At 43.8% G+C, this 20854-nt stretch overlaps 1 protein-coding gene across 5 annotated transcripts in view; it reads right to left on the reverse strand.

The window, feature by feature from the left end:
* The window catches only part of LOC144761272 (uncharacterized), a 266932-nt gene that overhangs the window by 152834 nt on the left and 93244 nt on the right, over positions 1-20854 (reverse strand). For all 5 annotated transcript variants that reach the window (XM_078646723.1, XM_078646722.1, XM_078646720.1 and 2 more), the window contains exon 6: positions 12748-12816. In XM_078646723.1, the coding sequence (XP_078502849.1) occupies positions 12748-12816 (69 nt within the window). The remainder of the gene's footprint in view (positions 1-12747; positions 12817-20854) is intronic.

Genomic DNA, 20854 nt, shown 5'->3' on the forward strand with positions numbered 1-20854 from the left:
TTGAAGCCTGGGGAATTACTTTGAGGCTTCATAAACCCCCAAAGTACCCATATCCCCTTTTAAAAAGTACTGCAATTCTAAATACCAAACAAACCATCGGTAAGGGCCAAAAAATGTGTCTACGAGGCGTTCAGAACACCACGCCCCTCGATCAAAATAATTCAAAACAGGACAACGTTATAGCAAGTCTATCAAATTCTGAACATCAGACAAATAATAGTTTGGACTGGTCCTGGGTGCCATTTGCCCTGAGCAAAAAACGTACCTGATGAAAACCGAATGACAAATGACACCATGCGGGTGCGTCCAGGCTGGAACAACGGGGATGAATTCAAGAATGGCATTAGGAACAACTGCGATTCAGCAGTTTCTGGTCTGGAATTTATCAAGATTTGTTCATGGAAAGTCCACGGCTTCAAAGAAATGGGCCAAGCCCATGAAACCCTGTCCTTGCAAAAACAAGATCTCATCTTGCTTCAAGAAACATGGAACCTGAAACCAATTCCAATTCGGGGATATATAGAACATCATAAACTCGCAGAAAAATTCTCAAACTTCGGGCATCCTAGAGGAGGACTTTCAACGTACGCAACGTTAAAATATGGCTGGCTAACAGAAGAACTAGAAGCCGGAGAAAATTGGTTGCAGGTAGTAAAACTTACTGGTAAGCTTCACTCCAATACTTCAAGTTGGCAACTAATATTAATTAATGTCTATATCCATCCGGAAAAAAAGACGCAGAAAGAAAAATCCCTAACACTAATGAACCTGATAAAGGTACTGCAAAGGACTCACGAACAAAGCTATCTGATTATCTCTGGAGACTTCAATAGCAACTTCATATTAAATAAAGAGAAAAAAAGAAAGAGGCAGGAAGACCAGGGAAACCAAACTATAATTCGTGAGCTGGATGCCCAAGGCCTGACCATCCTGAAAGGCAACGCACCCGGAGATAAAACCAGCAGCCATCACGCACTTGAGAAGAAAAAGTCAGTCAACCATAGATTTCACCATCACCAGCAGTAACCTTATCCCAATAATAGATTCATTTCAAGTTTGCCCCCGCCCAGAAAGCGTCCACTTCCCGCACATCATGAAAATCAATATCAAATGGGCACAGGTACAAAAATTTAAATCCTTGCTACAATATCCAGAAAAGTATAATCTCAGGAGATTGAAGTGGCGAGGATCAGACACAAAGCTAATAATGGATACAATCGGGCATTATGTGAACCAAACAGGGACTGAGAAAAAAGATGTTCTAAAAAACTGGGAATACTTGGGCCAAGCTTTTTTTCAAATTTCCACTTATCCCCGGATGCCAAAAGAAAATAGAAACCAGGGAGGAGCCATGGTTTCATATTGAACTCAGAGATCAAAAAAGAAGGATCACAAGAGAGGCGCGACTTCAAGCAGTGGTAGCAAGAATTGGAAAAAAAAGAGACAATGGTAATCTCAAGGAAATGCGAAAAATATACAAGAAAAAAATAGGGGATGCAAATAAAGAGTACAAAGAAACCATCTGGAAAAAGTTACTGTGGGCAAGCAAATTGCCAAATAGCAGGGAATTCCGGGGAATTATAAATAAATTGACCAAGGGACCAAGACTCTGGCAAGAAGCAGGAATTAGTGAAGAGACCTGGATACAATAGGTACAAAACATGTACGACAAGGTAGGGCACAAAAAGTGTGCCGAAGTGACAATGGTTTCAGAAACACCTAGTGGACCGATCTTTGGAGCACAAAGTCACTTTCCAGCCTCAGGAAGAACACAATCAAAAAGAGCAAGAGATAAGTAGCAACAAACAAAACAACTTAACCGACACCAAACAATTCAGAGGAATAATAAAAAAACTTAAAACGGAGGGGGCAGTGGGACCAAATGGGCCCCCTAACGCATTATTTAAGCAAGCTCCAGACTTTTGTGCAGACCATCTAATGCCCCTTTTTAACTACATCTATAGCCAGAATAAGGTCTCCAATTCCTGGAAAGGGAATATAATTCATCCCATATTTAAACAAGGAAACCACGGTAAACCAGAAAATTACAGATTGATCTCCTTGATCGATGTGGAGGCCAAACTATATGCATCATGTCTCCTAGTTCATCTTCAAGACTGGATAGACGAAAAGAACATCATTTCAAAGTTTCAAACAGGCTTCCGGCCTGGAATGGGAACAACCACAAATCTGGCAATTCTGGCACTCTTAATAGAAAAAGCAGCAAAAAGGAAAACTCGACTATATGCATGCTTTATCAACCTGAAATCAGTGTTCGATAGAGTAACGAGATACCAACTATGGGAAAAATTAAAAACCTGGGGGTTACCAAGTAAATTACTGGAAGCAATGATCACACTATATAGTGAAACCTGGGCAAGAGTAAAATTAGGCGACGGGAGCAGAGTAACAGCCAGCATAAAAACAGAGCACGGCCTAAAACAAGGCTGCGCCCTGGCTCCAAGCCTATTCAATTTGTTTCACGCGGACATAACTAAACACATGCAATCGGCCAAGTATCACCCACCAAATTTGGCTAAAGAACAAATTCCCTTTTTACAGTACGCCGACGACATCGTGGTGTTGAGTCAAAGTCTGATTGGCCTGCAACAAGCAATTAACCTAGCAATTTACCTGGACCAGGAAAACCTTGAGTTGAATAAAAAGAAAACCAAGGTGGTGCGCCTAGTGGACCCCAAAAAATCTAAGTTTAAATGGTACGTTAAAGGGGTGCTAGTTGAAGAGCAAGCATCTTATAAATATCTTGGCATAAACCTGGGGCGGGGAACTTCCCATTAGGAACAAAAACTGGACTTTAGAGCTAAAACCCAATCGTTAATCTTCGTCTACAGACTACTGAATAAAAAACTGGACTGCCCGGCCCACAACCACCTTTTAAAAGAAATGGCAGCTCAAATCCTTCCCACTCTGTCATATGGTCTAGAGACGTGGTGTGGAAAGGAGTCTGAATTATTAAACAAGCTCCAGACAAAGGTCTATAAGGCCGTTTTTAATCTCCCTAAATCCTCATCCCCCGCACAGGTATGGCTGGAATTCGGCCTCCAGAATCAGATATTCCGGGGCTTGAACTCCTTCTTGAAGCTGTGCCACAAAGTTTGATCATCCGAGCCTGGCACATTGAACAGTTTATGCTGGGAAGAGATCAAAGGCCATGTGGATCAAGAAACATCTAATACATGGGGAGCCCATTTAAGAAAATCCTTGACTGAACTCAATATCAAATCAGCATGGGATAGTAGGGTAGATTAGGCGCACTTTAACAAATCCAGCAATGACTCAGCAAAGAAAAAAGCTCTCTCGGAAGTCAAAAAAAACTTTGTCCAAACGACGTCATGCATGGACAGTGATTAATTCCTACACTCATTTAAAGCCTCAAGCTTATCTAGCAGCACATTTCAGCATTGAGATAAAAAAGAGCTTTATTCATCATCGCTTAGGAATGCACGACTCAAAGGACTTACAGCCATCGTGGAAAAGTAAAGACCAAGCAGCACACTGTTAATTATGCGGGTACGCTAACGAAACAATAACTCATTTGTTATTCGTATGCCCTGCAGTCAAGGATTTGAGGAAACTGCTTTTAAAATCCATTTTTAACGAGTCGAACATCCGTACATGCAGGCAAGTTGTGATAAGCTGGATGGAAGGTTCCGCAATCATTTTGTCCTGTGGGGGCATAAAATATTTTGAGGAATTAAGGAAAAACGGAAAGATAGTACAGCTCCAGGAACGGGGCATGGCCCAAATTCTGTTGCACTTTATACACTCACACAAGCAAGAGTCCCAGGCACAATTTTTTTTTATTTTTTAAACTGGATAAAACTTATAGCAGGATCTTGAAGAATGACCAATATTTTTACTAACTTCCATACGCACTGAACTTCCTGTTTTAAAGTTATCAAACACAGATAGACACAGTATCATTGTGGTAGCTTACACTTTACAGGCCCAATTATTTTAGGCACTTCAGCACTTTAAATAAATGGCTTGAGTTACTGTAACACCTTCAGATTAACTATGCCGACTAAGCTCCACTAAGCAGCGAATGCCGATGGCTGCTGCTCAAGAATTCTTATAAGGCTGTATGGCACTCAGAAAGACATTCAGGAAGCGCTAATATGATACTTGAAAAACTCAGAAGCACTCTCGCCTGTGGTACAGCAATCAGCTCTTTAGCCCAAGATCTATTTGTGTATCACAATTTATACTGTTGTTTTTTTTATTAATCATATGTTGTCTAGCACTGCCCTGTGAACATTGATTGCTATGGTTCAGTGACACTTTTCGTTGAGCATTTCATGATATTTTATCCTTTTGTAAATTGTAATGATTTTAAGTAATCAAACAATAAACTCTGAACTTTGAACTTTGAAGTGGCGATGATCATTGCCTTGACCAAGGCATGCCTTGTCTCCGAGCAGATCAGAGTCGCCATCTATACCGATAACCAGAACGGTTTCGGTGTAGTTCATGACTTCGGACAGCTATGGTCGCAGAGAGGGTCCCTAACTTCATCAGGATCTCCCATTAGAAATGGGGAAAATGTGAGACAGTTGTTGGAAGCATTGCAGTTGTCAAAGTAAGTGACAGTCATAAAGTGAGCTGCACATAGGAATGGGGATGATTGTGTCACCATAGGAAACCGCTACGCTATTTTTTGTGCCACACATGCATGCATTTTCAATGGGGAATATGTTGCGAGAGTACAGAGAAGACCAAACTCAGCATGATGTTAGCTGTTGCAGACACATGGGATGAACTTACGCAGTTACAATTGGAAGTAACAGATCAGAAAAAAGCGGGTTGGATTAAAGCAGGCTGTGAGAAAGGAGAAGATGATATTTGGGTTTCAACTGACGGCAGGGCAGTGTTACCGGATTGTTTGCTGAATCCAATAGCAAGGCTGATTTGTGGAGCAGCTTACATAGGAAGAGATGCAATAGTGAGGTTGTTCAGGCAGACTTGGTTTAATCTGAGGTTTCATGTGATTGCCAAAGCAGTGTGTCATAGGTATGGTAAGAGCCAACTAATGGCATAAGTCAAGGCAGTTGAACAATTTCCTTAGGGAGAGTAAAAGAAGGGTGGAAAGACTGCAGGACAGTCATTATGAGAACCTTAGGCGTTAGGAGGAATTCGGACAGAGGAGACTAGCTACAACATCTGTTTAGATCACTCTACTCTACAAGGAATTAGAGGGTTTGTGATTAGTAGGGGTGTATTATAATCACACATGTAGAGTGTTCCCACATATATATTTTTGTCGTGTTAACATGAAGTGTTAAGATCTTGAAATGTAATAACTTAAAATGTGATATATTTAGCTCTTGAAGAGAGAACGTGAAGGGTTGATGTAGAAAGTAAATGTAACTAGCAGAAAACACTTACATGAAGAACTTGTGTTTTGCTACTGACATAATATTAAATGTGTTTATTAAACATGTCATTTTTCATGTAGGTAAGAATATTAACTGAACGTGTCTCATTTCCTATGCAATTTTGTGTAGCTTATATGCTATTTTTCTTATGTTAGCTGAATCTTGTAGACATGAAATGCATTTCCCTGGAAGCTTTCACTTTAGAATTAACAGTTTAAATTTCATGTGTGCTGTGGATTTCGTTCTTTTTCAGGTTTTGTGTTGCAGGTGTAAGAAGCGCCCTTGTTAGCTAGAGTAATATCTTTGTTTAATTAGTCAGGCATGGAGAGAAGGGGATACATCGCGATCTAAAGCAGATCAAGAGAACTGTTGTATTTTCATTCCGGAGAAGGCCTGGGAATCAAGGTCAATATGTTACAGTTCAGGAACATCGCTGTCCCATGGAAAAGTACCTATGAGATCCTGGCCGGAGACGAGGGCATGACCCGCAAGGACTCTTGGGAAGATACCTGTAATATTGGAACGTAAGTAGGGAAAGAGGCCCATTTCTTCTCTGCCTTTAGAGAGAGAGAGAGCTTCTCAGAACAAGCTCAGTCTCGATAGCTTTAGACCCATTGATGGTGGAGAGACTTCATAGGAGTGGGTGGTCGATCTTTCAAGCTGTTGGCACCCGCACTTTGGAACTCCCTCCCTCTCCACATCCGTAGCAACCCTGATCACCTGAACTTCAGAAGACTGGTGAAGACCTGGCTTTTCTCTCACTATTAATTTTTCTCTCTGTGTCTCCTCACTCTGGATTCAACTTTAGCGCTGGGACGCCCCAATGCTGGAGCAGCCATGTTCTTTACAAATACTTCAACATAACATAACACTTGCTGACACCTTTCTTTTTTTTCCCCTGAAGATGCGTAAGTATGGATACAGGGAGGCTTGGACTCATGCTTTCTGATCCTCTGTATCCTATTTCTTGAGTTAATTGTTGTTGTGCATGTTGCACTGACTCAATTTTATTCACAGATTTGGCTTTATGTTGATTCCAATGTATTTCTAAACTCTCATTTCGAGGTGTCTCTATGTTCAGTTATTTTTGGATCTGTAGTAAATGAACTAACCTTACGTAGTTGTCTGTGGTTACTATGTGTCCAGAGAAATTCCTTTCGAGTTTATTGGTATTATTAACTATTTTCTCCCCTCTATGCTTAGATGCTGCTAAAAAGAACCATTAGATCGTGCTTCCAGAACAGATCCAGAACTCATGGCCCCTGCCCTTACAGCTACATACAGTGTATTACTGCAGGTTTTCACCATGGTCTGACTACTTTCCTTACTGTGTCCTCTTCGTATCGTCATTTGCCCAAAAGTTCTGTGGTTCTGCAGCTCCAAGAAGTTGCCAATACAATAACAGAGCTGTGGGCGGTCAGCTACTTAACCATGTGAAACTGTTGGGCTTTCTTTTTTGGCAAGGCTCACACTGAACTTGGTGTCCTCACCAACCTCCTCCTTCAACTGGGGCCTGAAGTCCTAGCTCATGTTGCCTCTGTGTGTGGGTCTTAGCTCACTTTACAGCTGTGGAGATTTTAACAATATCTCTTTTTTCTGAACTCCAAAGATACCAGGTGGGTCTCTACCCGTCCCTGTCAAGAAGAATCCTATTTACAACATATTTAGATAGTCATGACTCTGTATGTGGAGATGCCAGAAGAATAAAAGGTGAGCTGTTTCCCCCATCTCTCACAACTGCCAGCTTTCCTGAGAGATGAAAGAGAATAGTTCTGTTTAAGAGACAGAAACAACAGGTGAATCTAACCCTTTAAGGTAGTATTCCTGATACAAAACATCACAACAACACAGAACATGAGGACTGTCATTGAACAGACAAAGGATTAAATTCTCGAGCTCAGTGGGGGCTGACTATCAGCTGAACAACTTAAGGAACATACGACTACAACAGAAGAGGAGACCATTAAAAACATTTAAATTGAAGGTGATTGTACTAAAAATAAATCACCCAGAATAACCAAAGGTGAATTCTTAGGTGAAAGGCAGTGCTAGACTCTGTAGCAAAATGCTAGTAGAAATTCCAATGAGATAGAGGAAGAAGACGAGACAAGGAGGAGAGGGATGAAAGCAATAAGTCATGCCAATGGCCACAAAAGGTCCCTGCCAATAAAAGAGAACTGTTAATCCAGACCCTGATTACTGTACTTATTTACATCTCATGGTTTCGACATCCACACCTTTTCCCTGACTCAGTTGGTATAAGGAATGTAGTAGAGTCTAACTTTGAAAACAAGTAATCGATCCACAGAAACATCAAGTACCAATATTATTACCAAAAACAAAGATGAAAGTGAACTATATGCACAAATTGTGTTGCAGCTCATTTTAATGTGGGTTGCTGAGATTTAATCTATAGAAGAAGAACCTGAGGAAAAGGATGTGCTAATAAATGATGTGGTTGAGGAAATAATTCATAAGATTGAGATGATACGTAAGAGACACATACAGAAGCTGTGAAGCTGAAGTCCAAACTACAGAAAGAAACAATGCAAAATAATCCGCACAGAAAAAGCCTCAAAAGAGGGAGTAAATGGACATTCAGGATGGACTACTATAAGGATAGTGGGGATTCCTGAGGACATCAAACATGCTGCAGAAGGGGAATCCCTAATCAAGTTGATCACCCACTTCCTTAGGGATGAGATGGTATTGGAGGAAAAGAACTGTATGCAGAAATATTCTTACTTTGTAGAGCATGTTGGAGTTTGTACACTGCCCTGAAATCAGGCACTCCACCCAGAACTGATATACAGTTTTTCCAAGACTTTCTCACTAGGGAGAACATTATGTCTAAAGCATGTGAAAAAAAGTGAATGTAGTCATCAGCTGAATACTGTTTTTCCATATTTCTTGTAGTACGGCCAGATGATTAAGAGAAATGGGATCATGCCAATGCAAACTAAAGAAAATAGTTATTCCAGCTTCCATAATAATCTTGACTAGTTTGAAAACCACCAGCAGAGATAAACACATATATTTCACGAACCAGACAAAATTCACAATATTCCTGTTAAAATTCAGAAAAAAATTAAATATTCATTGACTAAGATCTCATCTAAAGTAAGTCAAATGAAGACATTAATCCTAAACCATTGGATGCCGGTGAGAAACAGTTAAGCTGCTTCCTGGAATGCTGCTACAGACATTCCCAAACAAGGGGACAGTAGTAAATTTACAAGTCCTCACTTGGTCTCAGCACCAGCTTGGACCTGCTATACATAAAGGATGGATGCATGTTGGGTTGGGGAAAAGGAGAGGGCAATTTGAAAAAACAAGGGCAGTTTTGTGCTTCAACCAGAAATCTAATAACGTGATATGTATAGCTAGATAGTTATGTTTAAGCATCTGAGAATTGCTACCCTTAATGCTGAAGAGCTAAATGTGCCTACTATGTAATATAAAATTAAAGACGAGCTTGCACATTTGAAAACAAGGCAGCATATAGAATCGTAGCACTTTTTCACACTTGGGGAAAATTCATCAGATACTACTTCTCAAACGACCTTGGTGAAGGCAACCAAAATAATCTGCTTGATCCCTCTTTCAAAATTGTCTATATTACTATATCAATGTCCGTAAGGGTATTATTGGAGTATGGATGGGTACACTGGTATTTCATAACAGTTAAGTACATGGTGCAAAAATAAGAGTTTCCTCTGCCTTTAATTCAGATATAATAAAAATGCCTTCAATGACTTCAAGAAATACCATAATAGGCAAAGATTTTAATTGTATCCCTTCTCTGCATTTAGATATGACCTATACCCAATGGCACGTGGTTCTCATTATCATATATATTCATATAGGCATATAACAATGCAACATATTATTGGTTGAATTATTCATATTTTTCACCATTCTTGTAATGCTGGCAACAGATGCTTTGTTTCCTTCTACTAATAATTGCAGCACATTTGTTTTACACAAGAATCCAATTGCTTCAATAAATGTTTGAAATGCCAATTTCCATATTTCTTGTGTCTCCCTTTGGGTATGCCTAAGATAATAAAGAAAAGGTAGATCTGTTTTAATGATTTCCCTGGGAGGGGGATCAGAGTAGTCGTGTTCTAAAGTTTCAGACACCATGCGGTACCCTATCAGGTTTAGGGGTCCAGATGGGGCACTGTGAGATAGCAGCCAGGAATTGGGCCAACCGATTCTGATGATATGAGTGGACTACGTTCCTCTATTTTCATGCATATGTTGTCCAACCACACAGTCCTACTTGATTTGTAGGAACCATATGACACAGGAATTCATTGATATGATGCTTTGCAGCCCTGAGGACGCGCTGAAGCGCATCAATTGAAGGATGCTCTTTGTTTTCTCTGATCAAAGCATGAGGAACAAAGAAACAAATGAGACTGCAGCTCCCTCAGCCATTCACAGAAGCCCAAAAACTAAATCCTTGCACTGGTTAAAGATGGAAACACATTAAGGCAAAATGATAAAATGTAGCATAGGACTTCAAACCAGGCCCATCCACAGGATTCTGGATCTGGGAGGCATGTGAAGAAGAATTGGTGGGCTAGAAAAATGTATTTAGGAACGGGAAAAAATCAACCAAGGGTTCGGAGATCTGCAGTTATATACTGACAATTTTAACATGTATGCGAAGGGAAAGATACACTTATTTGGTAATGCTGGGACTAAGGAATAGCACCAGTTGTCATTGTGTAATGTAATCTTGGTGTATCATACACAAAGCATGGATGAAGACCTTGACAGAGCCAGAGTGCCCACTGGGCACAGCTGCAAAATGTGTTCAGTGGGTGAAGGGAGAAGGGCACTGGGCTCAGCGCATAGGCACAGATTACTTTATCCAGTGCTAACGAGGAATAGGATTGGCTAATGATCAGGAAAGATATGAGCATTTTGGATACAGGGCATGTTTGAAATGCATAAGCTTTGCATTTAGGGGTGGTATGATATACAGCTGACCCTTAATGGTGCAAACTCAGTATCTTTTAGGTTTTGGATATTAATAAGGTCCTGTGGCTATATTTTCAACAACTATATTTTGTAGGAATTATATTATAATACATGAAAGTCTGCAATCCTTGTATAACATCCTATCTCTAATTTCCGTAGTACTTTTCAATTGTGATGTGTCGTCACCCTGTAATCAGAAAATTACATAGCTGTTCAGCTGTAATAACTTATTACAGCTGAATTGTAAATCATATTGTCAGATGCCAGAATCAGCAGGCAAGGTGAAAGGCAGGCCACGGAGCAGTATTACAGTTGTAATGTAAAGAAGGTAAACAACAATTGGTCTTCTGTTCTTTTGGTTATTTTTCCTAAAGCAGGAAGGAGAAATCTGTTGCACTAAAATTTCTATACAAAATAGGTCTATCTAGAAACAATTCCATATGTTTCAACACATTCTGAGCCACTGCAGTTTTTTTAATCTGAACTACTTTAAACTGATTCTAGTGTCTTTTTGTAACAAATTATTAACTGCTTTCTGGTGTCTTTTATTTCACAACATCGATTTCGCTTTAATTCTTCCTGTCTGCAAATGTAATATCTCTTGGATTTGAAAGATACTGTCACCAAAGATTTAAACGGCTTGTGGAATAGTTGATTGATTACCATGCGTAGTAAGGAATTACATTCTGTTTGCCCGTGCATTAAGAGAATACCTCGAAATTCTATGACTGCTTAAAGAAATTCCTCAGTGACTGGAAATACCGTTGTGACATAGGGTAGAGAGTTCTATATCTTGTATATACATTTTCATGTTTGCTTAACTTGTTGAGATAAGATCAAACATGTTTAATAAATGGAAACTGAAGGCAGGAGAACCCTACGTTAAAATATATATAATTAGGAGCATGCAGAGCATAAACTTTGCCAGTGTAGGTTTATATTAACCTGTCATATTACCGGCTTGAAGTCCATTTGGGTATCTGGCTGCAATGAATTATGTTTTTTTCTCTGTCACTTCGGGCCATCAAACATGAATGACAGCAGGTGATACAAAAGTTGCCTTGTGACAAGGAGAATTAATCTATTTCTCTGCTGTCAAAGATTCAATCCAGGCAATCCAGCATCAAGGTAGGCAAAGTGTGTGGCTCATCAGAACCCACAGGATGTATCAGAATTGTGGACCAGTTTGGTAATGGGAATATACCAATTGCTGTGTATAGCCCCTTTTAGCTGTTTTAAACTTTTGACCTGTCCACAAAGTTTTCAAGTTATAAAAAAAATACACATTGATTTTTGTAGCTTTGTTTACCTCTTCACGCACTCGTAAATAGTTGATATGTATATCCTTCACGTGTTAATGTTTATTTGAACCCTATCATTTGATTTATTATTGTGGCTGATGCTCAGTTCCTATTACAGAAAAGTGTTAGCAATTCTGACTTTCCCCCTAAAACTCAGGAATATAATGCCTCAGTCCCATGTTGGATGACCAATAATTTTTTGAAATTCAATGCGGGTAAAACGATTCTACTGAATCAATTTTAGACCTGGACCTCTGTTTTGTTGGCCTCTCTTCCTTGCTTTTGGGTCCTTTTTCCAGTACACTAGAGGTGAAAGTCTTGGTCCAGTTGAGTGCAGGGTAAGCGATAAAGTGGTAAAGCGAAAAGAGTGCAAGGTGCCACATATTAAAGCGATGCCTATTGGCATCGCCAATACTTGATATTTTAACGACCTTAGAGCCACATATTTGCACAAACAATTCAGTTTTGAAGTTCTTTTTAAAAAAAAAATTATTTAGAGCTTGGATAGCAATCGGGCAGTCATATTTCCCACAGCAGTGCCACTGGTGGCTTAGCTGGCGGAAACCCTACAGTAAAGGCGTTGGAACTTTCCCTGTAGGTGCATTAAATCACCCGCTGTATGTAGAGCAGACGGCCGGATGGCCATGTTTGTAATTCATACTGCCTGGTGACTTCTATGAGGCAAGGGTCGGCAGAGATCTCTAAATATGGTGTTTGATAGTCTGGTAAGAGTAGTAGAGTCGACTACCTCTGCCATCTTGATGGACGGTGGGCTGCCTACCACATTCTAAATGAGGCCCTAACTTCATTTTCAATATGCACACCCTTCTCTCAGTTTTCCTGTCACAGTATTTTCTTTCTCCTTATAAAAACTACAGTTTATGAGACATTTTGTATAGCCAATGTATATTTCAGATACCAATATATATGTACATAGTTTGACAAGGCAAGTACTTTTGTATGTTGCTATTCTCTATAGAAATGGACATTACATATTTCCTTTAACTGGATTCTAGACCCAACCAACAGCTGGATTTCGGTTTAAAGTGTATGCTTACGTATTAAAATCCAGTGTCTTCGATTTGCTTTCTCCTCTTGCGCTTCTAGTGTTGGTTTCGATTTGGGGTCTGAAGTGCAGATGATAGTTGCCATTGGAGAATAATAAAAGAGAGGATTAAGAGTGAGTACTTACGTACCAAGGAACATCAAACCATAAACAGAACCTACACACACATTGTCATTGCTTCACTGGCAGTGGTGTTGGCAGAGTGGGGCCAGAAGGAGCCCATGCCCCAGCTCTCTTTGTCTAAGTCATCCCTTGGGTCCCAACATCTCAAGCGTTAAATGTGAAAGAGGTAACTTGGGGTAAAGAGACACTGAACCTTCCCACACGCATTTATTTGACAATGAAGCTTTCGTTGTAAATCAGTGCTTGTTTGAGGCTACAGTTAAAAAGTTTAAGTCTGAATTTCTATGTTTGTGTGCAAATATGTCTGCCTCTGTAAATAGATGGAGAAATGCACAAGCATTAACACAAAATCGATATTTAACATTTTAAGCATGTTGCACATTTTTCTCAAAGTCAGTGTTCCTTTTGAATCAGGCACAGAGAGCCTAGTTTTCGACCTTGCAGTTATTAGACAAAACTAGGGATATATTTTAAGACTTTATCCTCTATCGACATAAGTGCTGCTAACTTTAGAACTTAGGCCAGAATCACAGTTTTTCCCATGGGTAAGTTGTCTTACATCCGCCTACTCAATAGTAATTTACACCTAAAGCAGGCTCAACTGCTTACATTGTTAGTTCAAACAGTTTCTGTAAATATTAAAGGCTGCACAAAAACACTGTATTAGTTAAAATGTTTCACGGACAAATCACAACTGGGATGTATTCCATGAAAGCTCTAGTAAGTGACCATGTTAGTCAGTGTTAGACCTGGCATCATTGGCATGAGTCTCTCCTCCATTTTTTTTTCTGTTTGCCTCCTCTGTTTACGATGTTTCTGCTGGAATATTGCTTTGGGCACTGTGCCACTGCTGATCAGTGCCACAGTGCAAGTGCTCCCTATGTGAAATTGATATTGATTGGATTCCATGTTTGGCTTATTTGGTTTACTGTCAGTCCCTAGTAGAGTGCACCAGGAGTGCCAGGGCTTGTAAATACAAATGCTGCTAGTGGGCTTGCAGCACGTGTTGTGCCACCCACAGAAGCAGCCTAGTAAAATATGTCTAAAGGTCTGCCATTGCTAGACCTACGTGCAGTCTAACTGTCACGCGGGCTGCGCAAGTACACCTACTTGCCAGACCCTAAACCTTCCCTTAACTTCATGTTAGTCACCCCTATGGTAGGCCCAAGGGCAGGGTGCATTGAAAGCATAAGGTAGGACAAGCTTGATGAGGTTGGCATGGCCTAATAGTGAATTATATCCACATTCGTTTTTCACTATTGTAAGGTTACCTGCTCTCCATAAGTTAGAATGGGCTGCCAGGATTATTAAACGGTATAATCCTAGCGGGCTCGGGGAGCATGGTGCAATGTCGAGTTTGGTATCCCTGAACTCAGGGTTTAATAACGCATCCGTTTGGGTGGATGGTTTTTGGACTCTGTGTTTGAAATAGCACTTTTAGAAAGTGGCTATTTTCTTGTCTTACTGTCTACTGGTCTCTGCTGGTTTGGTGTGCGTGTGACAGGAGCTGGGTGGCTCCAGAGGTCTGAATGAGTCAGTGTGGGGTGAGTGGGGCATTTGCATTGAGAGTAGGGGAAGAGTAGCTCCTGATAGCCTGCTCTGCCTGACACAATGCTGGCTCCACCTCCTGCCAGGCGACTGATGGCTCTGTGCCTGCCACGGACGATCCTGGCCCCACCTCCTACCGGGCAACTGATGGCCCTGCCCCTGCCAGTGACAATGCTGGTTCCACTTCCTGCTGGGCGGCTGAAGACCCTGCCCTGCACAGTGAATAGGCCAGGTGCCTCGGCCTGGCAACACCCACAACAAACCCAGGATGGAGGGAAATTCCCCTGCATGGACAAAGGGATCAAAGCAGAAAAGGGGTATAAGAGAAGGACCCCTGAACCAAAGAATTTAGATCACTTCTGACAAGGAAACCTGAACCAAGGACAAGAAGCCTGCTGATCCAAGGACTTGCCTACCCCTTCTGCCAGTGTGCTGTTTATTGGGGGAATCCTGCAGTTACTTCTTTATTTTTGCCAAGGAACCAGGAGAGAGGAACTGAGTGTGTACTCTCAAGCTTTGCCTAGGAAATCTCCAAGGGCTGGAAGAATGCCAGCCTCCTGTTGAAGTCACAGGGTTAAAGGACTTCATCATTTGCTAAAAGTGCTTGTTGCTGAAACGTGAAAGTCCAGCACTTCTGAAGAACGCAGCAATCTCGACGCCGACGGATGCCACCAAATCCAGCTCGACATCGTCAGTGCAGCTCCTGTGTCCCGCACCTTTGACACCGGCCGCCGGGCCCGATCGACGCCAGTAGCGAAGCCGCTACCGACCGCCTCGACACCGAGCCCTCTCGACGCCGTGAGCGCTGCTCACTCTTGCAACATCACCATTGACATCGACGACGACGCCGGATCCTACTTCACCTCATGAGCGCTGCTCCTGCCTGATATCTGTCGATGCCGCTGCAGATCCCCCGACTCCGAGGCCCGATCGACGCCGAAGACGCGACGCCGGACATCTCGACGCCACTGATCATCGTGTGCTTCACCTTCCCAAGTTACTGTGTTGTGGGGGTCTGTTGCGACTCCGGGCTCGACGTAGCGCTCCTCGCGGTCGACGCCGAACCTTTGGATTAACTTTGCCTCGACGTCATGTGACTCCTGTGGGGGTTACATTGTTGCCAAGAACTGTGATTTAAAGAAGAAGAGTTGCTTTTGTTACTAAAGACTTTGTGCTAAGAAGAAACTACACTTGAACTATTATTTTTCCTTCCAAGAGTATTTATTAAGATTGTGGTATATTTTTGTCGTTATTTGGTCTTGTGCTAAGCCTTATATAAACATCCTTATTTTTATAATACTACTGTGTTGTGTCCATTTGTAGTGTATTCACTTTATTACTGTATGTGGTCATAAATGCTTAACGCACTGCCTCTGAGATAAGCCTGTCTGCTTTGCCAAGCTACCAAGGGGGTGAGCAGGGGTTATCTAAGTGTGTGATCCCCTTGCCCTGACTAGAAAAGGTGTGTCTCTATTTGTCAGAAGTGTATACCTCTGCCAACTAGAGACAGCCGCTTCTAACATTGGTGGGTCAGCGGTGAGGATTTGAACTTTGCATTTATGACCCATGTGCAGTGATTAGTGTTCGCTACATAGTGAAAGCAGACCATAGCGCAGCCACAATCTATTTTGGTTGGATATTCTATTTTTGTTCTCCGCTTTCCTGGAGCTTGAATTTTGAACACTGCCAGTTTTGACCATGAGTGATGCCGGAGTCACTACCCCTGTTGTTGTGGAGGAGTTTGATAGGAAGAAGATAAAGAAATACAACAGAAAGCAACTGGAGCACTTTTGCGAGCAGTTGAAAGTTCCCACAACAGGCCTAAAATATAAGGGAGAATTTCTCACAGCATTGGAGGCCTGGTTAGAGGCCAGAGATCCCTCTGTTCCGGTGGTGGTACCACCAGGGGAAGGGGAAGAGGAGGTGCCCGTGAATGGACCTGGGTCCTTTCCCGGCAGCAGTGTTTCCTCTAAAGGTCTTTCTCCTGAAGAATTGGAAGACAGGGCGAAGAACGAGAGCACCAGCTAGAAATGGCAAAACTTAAATTAGGAGGGCAGTTGGAGTTAGAGAATGCAAGAAGCAGGAGAGAAGCTGAAGTGGAGAGCAAAAGGTTAGATTTTGAAAGAGAAAAGTTAGCTTTTGAGCGTGAGAAAATGGTGAGGGAAATGGAGCTCAAAGCTAAGAATTTAGAATTGAATCCCTCTAGTGGCAGCATCCCATCTGTGCTTGCAGAAAGTAGGTCTTATTTTCCCAAAGATGTTATCAAAGATTTTCATAAGAATGAAGATATTGGCCAATAGTTAAAGCATATGAGTTAGCATTGTTGGCCCACCGGGTCCCTGAGAAGGATTGGGGAGCTGGGTTGTGGGGTCGCTTTGTGAATGAAGGGAGAGATACCCTGTTGGATATGCCTGTTGAGGATAGGATGTCTTATGCTCATATGAAAGATGCTTTAATGTTAAGGTATGGCCTAACCCCAGAAAAGTACAGGCAAGCCTTTAGAGAATGTAAAAAGTTGCCTGGTACTACGTGGGTTGAATATGTGTCATTTTTTTGCAGAGCCATGGATGGTTGGGTAAAGGGCAGCAAAGTGGAAAGTTATGATGCTCTTTATGATTTGTTTGCTTGGGAGCACTTGTCTAATAACAGTTTTCCAGAGCTGCACCAGCACCTTATTGATAGCAAGATATCTAGCCCTAGAAAACTTGCTGAGGAGGCGGACCGCTGGGTCAGTACCAGGGTCCACAAGGGTCCAGTGGGAGACTCAGCCTAAGGTGGTCAGGGTCCCCAACAGAAGAGTGGGGGGGACAAGGGTAAACAGAGTGAGTTCCAGAAAGGGCCCCAAAGTAATCCCCAAGGGAACCAAGGGAAGGGTTCCCAGCCTCCCCCAGTGAAGAAGCCAGAGGCCCCGACAGGTAAACCTGTTCATAGGGGCCCAATGACCTGCTACGCTTGTAAGCAGGTGGGACACCATTTTTATGATCCCCAGTGCACCCTTAAGAACTCTAATGCACCTCTTCGTGCACCCCCCGTCAGTTGGCGAGTGTAGCCTTGGGAGGGGAGGAGATGGTTGCCCCTGGTGGGGAGGGGCCGCAGAGATGTCCCTGGTGTCTTTAGGAGACATGGAAATGGTCCCTCCACCCCCTCTGCCTAGTAACACTAAGAAATATAGGCAGTGGGTGACCATTAATGGCCATAGGGTGGAAGCTTACAGAGACACGGGAGCGAGTGTGACAGCTGTCAAGTGTCACTTGGTGTCCAGAGAGCAGGTGGTCCCTCATGCATTCTACCCCGTGATAGCTGCTAACAACTCCCAGAGAGAGTGTGAGGTAGCTCAGGTTCCCTTTGAATGGGGGGGGTTTCAGGTACTCTTCAAGTTGCTGTAAGGCCCGCCATGCCTGTTGATTGTCTCCTGGGCAATGATTTAGAGAACTCCCCCTGGACTAGGGTGGAGAGGGAGACCCATTTGAAAATGTTGGGCGTGCCAGAGTGGGTGTGTGCAAGTGCAACCACTCGATCGATGACAACAAGTAAGGGTGTTGATGGGGTCCCGGAGCCTGAAAGTATGGCCCAGGACCCAGCCGTGAAGAGAAGTGGCAGGAGGCACGGGAAACCGTCCCCCATAGTTCCCGTGGTCCAGGAGGAGGCAGACCCTGAGGGGGATGCCCTGGAACCCACAGGGGAACAAGTTGCTGAACTGGGAGACCTGCCCGAGCTGACCCACTGGCAGCAGGATGGTGGTCCCTCCATGGAGGAATTTTGTGCTGAACTAAAAGTGTGCCCTTCTCTTGTGGGTATGAGGCAGCAGGCCTCAGCCCAGACAACAGGTGATCAGTCAAGGTCACATTTGGTCTACTGGGAGAACGATCTCCTGTATAGCGAGCCTAAGGCTGCTGAGTGCTGGTGGTACCCCAGTGCTTCAGAGCCTTCCTGCTGGGTTTGGCTCATGACGTTCCGTTAGCTGGACATCTGGGGCAGGACAAGACATATGACAGGCTTGTCACCCATTTTTATTGGCCTCAGATGAGAAGGGATACAGATATCCATTTCAAAACCTGTCAAACTTGCCAGGCAAGTGGGAAAAGCGGGCGGTAGCAGAAGGCTCCCCTCCAACCTTTTCCCGTTGTCAGTACCTCCTTTGACCGGGTGGGGATTGACATTGTTGGGCCCCTGGATCCCAAGACAGCCATGGGCAACAGGTTCATCCTGGTCTTGGTGGACCATGCCTCACTGTACCCGGAAGCCATCCCTCTCAGAACAGTGACGGCCCCCGTCGTGGGACGGGCACTGATGGGTGTTTTCTCCCGCATGGTGTTCCCCAGAGAGGTGGTGTCAGACCGGGGCACCAACTTCATTTCCAATTATATGAAGTCTCTGTGGAAGGAGTGTGGGGTAACCTACAAGTTCACCACTCCTTACCACCCTCAAGGTAATGGATAATGGGTTGGTTGAGAGATTCAACCGTACCCTTAAAGGCATGATTATGGGTCTTGAAGAACCAATGAGGCATAAATTGGACGTCCTCTTGCCATGCCTGCTGTTTGCTTACCGTGAGGTGCCACAGAAGTCTCTAGGGTTCAGCCCCTTTGAGCTTTTGTATGGACACCCGGTAAGAGGACCTTTGAGTCTGGTCAAAGAAGGCTGGGAGCAATCTCCCAGGAAACCTCCCCAGGATGTATACAGTTACATGCTGGCCTTTAGGAACTAGACTAGGCGCTTCAGAGATCTTGCTCAGGCAAATCTGGAGGCCAGCCAGGAAGAGATGAAGCGGTGGTACGACCGGAATGCTATTCTGGTGGAGCTTCAACCTGGTCAGAAAGTTTGGGTCATGTCCCCTGTGGAACCTTGTGCGCTCAAGGACAGGTGGACTGGACCATTTGAGGTTGTGGAGAAAAAGAGCGATGTCACCTACCTGATGGACTTGAAGTCTCCCAGGAACCGCTTGCGGGTCCCGCATGTCAACCGTTTAAAGCCCCACTTAGGAAGGTCCGAAGTGGGCATGCTCCTAGCTACAGATGCTGGAATGGAGGAGGAGAGTGAGCCTCTTCCTGACCTCCGGTATGCAAAAGAGCAAGATGGGTCAGTGGATGGTGTTGTCCTCTCTGACACCCTGACCCCTGAGCAGCAGCAAGATTGTCGCCAACTGTTGGGGCAATTCCCTGATCTGTTCTCCTTGATTCCTGGTGTCACTCAGTGGTGTGTCCATGATGTGGACACCGGGGACAGCACTCCTGTGAAGCACAAGGCCTACAGAGTGACTGACAAGGTCAGAGCATACATCAAGGAGGAGGTCTCCAAAATGTTTGCCTTAGGGGTGGTTGAGTCCTCTAGCAGTCCTTGGGCCAGCCCAGTCGTCTTGGTCCCGAAGGCCGCAGCGCCTGGTGCTTCACCAAAACTTCGGTTCTGTGTGGATTACTGAGGACTCAATTCAGTCACCAAGACTGACGCACAACCCATCCCCAGAGCTGATGAGCTCATAGATCGGTTAGGGGCTGCCCGGTACCTTAGTACGTTTGATCTAACGTCTGGGTACTGGCAGATCGCCTTGACTGATGGGGCAAAGGAGAGGTCAGCATTCTCCACACCAGATGGGCACTACCAGTTCCGGGTTATGCCTTTTGGGATGAAGAATGCCCCTGCCACCTTCCAGAGGTTGATCAACCAGGTATTGGCTGGACTGGAGGATTTCAGTGCCGCCTGCCTGGACGACATAGCAGTGTTCAGCGCCAGCTGGGAGGAACACTTGCGCCACCTCCAGGAAGTGTTGTTGGCCCTACGCAGAGCAGGCCTCACAATCAAAGCCAGTAAGTGCCAGATTGGGCAGGGTTCCGTGGTGCACCAAGTAGGGAGCGGCAAGGTGGCCCCCCTGCAACCCAAGATTGATACCATCCTGGCTTGGGCACCACCCAAAACCCAGACTCAGGTGAGAGCCTTCTTAGGTCTCACGGGTTACTACTGGAGGTTTGTCAAGGATTATGGTAACATTGTGCACCCCTTGACTTCGCTGACTTCCAGGAAGCAGCCAAGACTTGTGATCTGGACTGACGCCTGTCAGACGGCCTTTGACACCCTGAAAACTGCAATGTGCACAGCACCCATACTCCAGGCACCCGACTTTTCTAAAGAATTCTGTTGTCCAGACGGACGCTTCAGAGCATGGCGTGGGGGCTGATCTAGCTCAGGTGAATGAAGAGGGCCGAGACTTACCTATAGCCTTCATCAGTAGGAGGTTACTTCCCAGGGAACAGAGGTGGAGTGCGATAGAGCGAGAAGCATTTGCTGTGGTCTGGGCACTGAAGAAGCTAAGACCCTACCTGTTTGGGACTCACTTCCGGGTTCCGACAGACCACAGGCCCCTCAGATGGTTGATGCAGATGAGGGGTGAGAATCCCAAGCTGCTGAGGTGGTCCATTTCCCTACAGGGGATG

Source organism: Lissotriton helveticus, chromosome 6, assembly GCF_964261635.1.
Source record: "Lissotriton helveticus chromosome 6, aLisHel1.1, whole genome shotgun sequence".
NCBI lineage: Eukaryota > Metazoa > Chordata > Amphibia > Caudata > Salamandridae > Lissotriton > Lissotriton helveticus.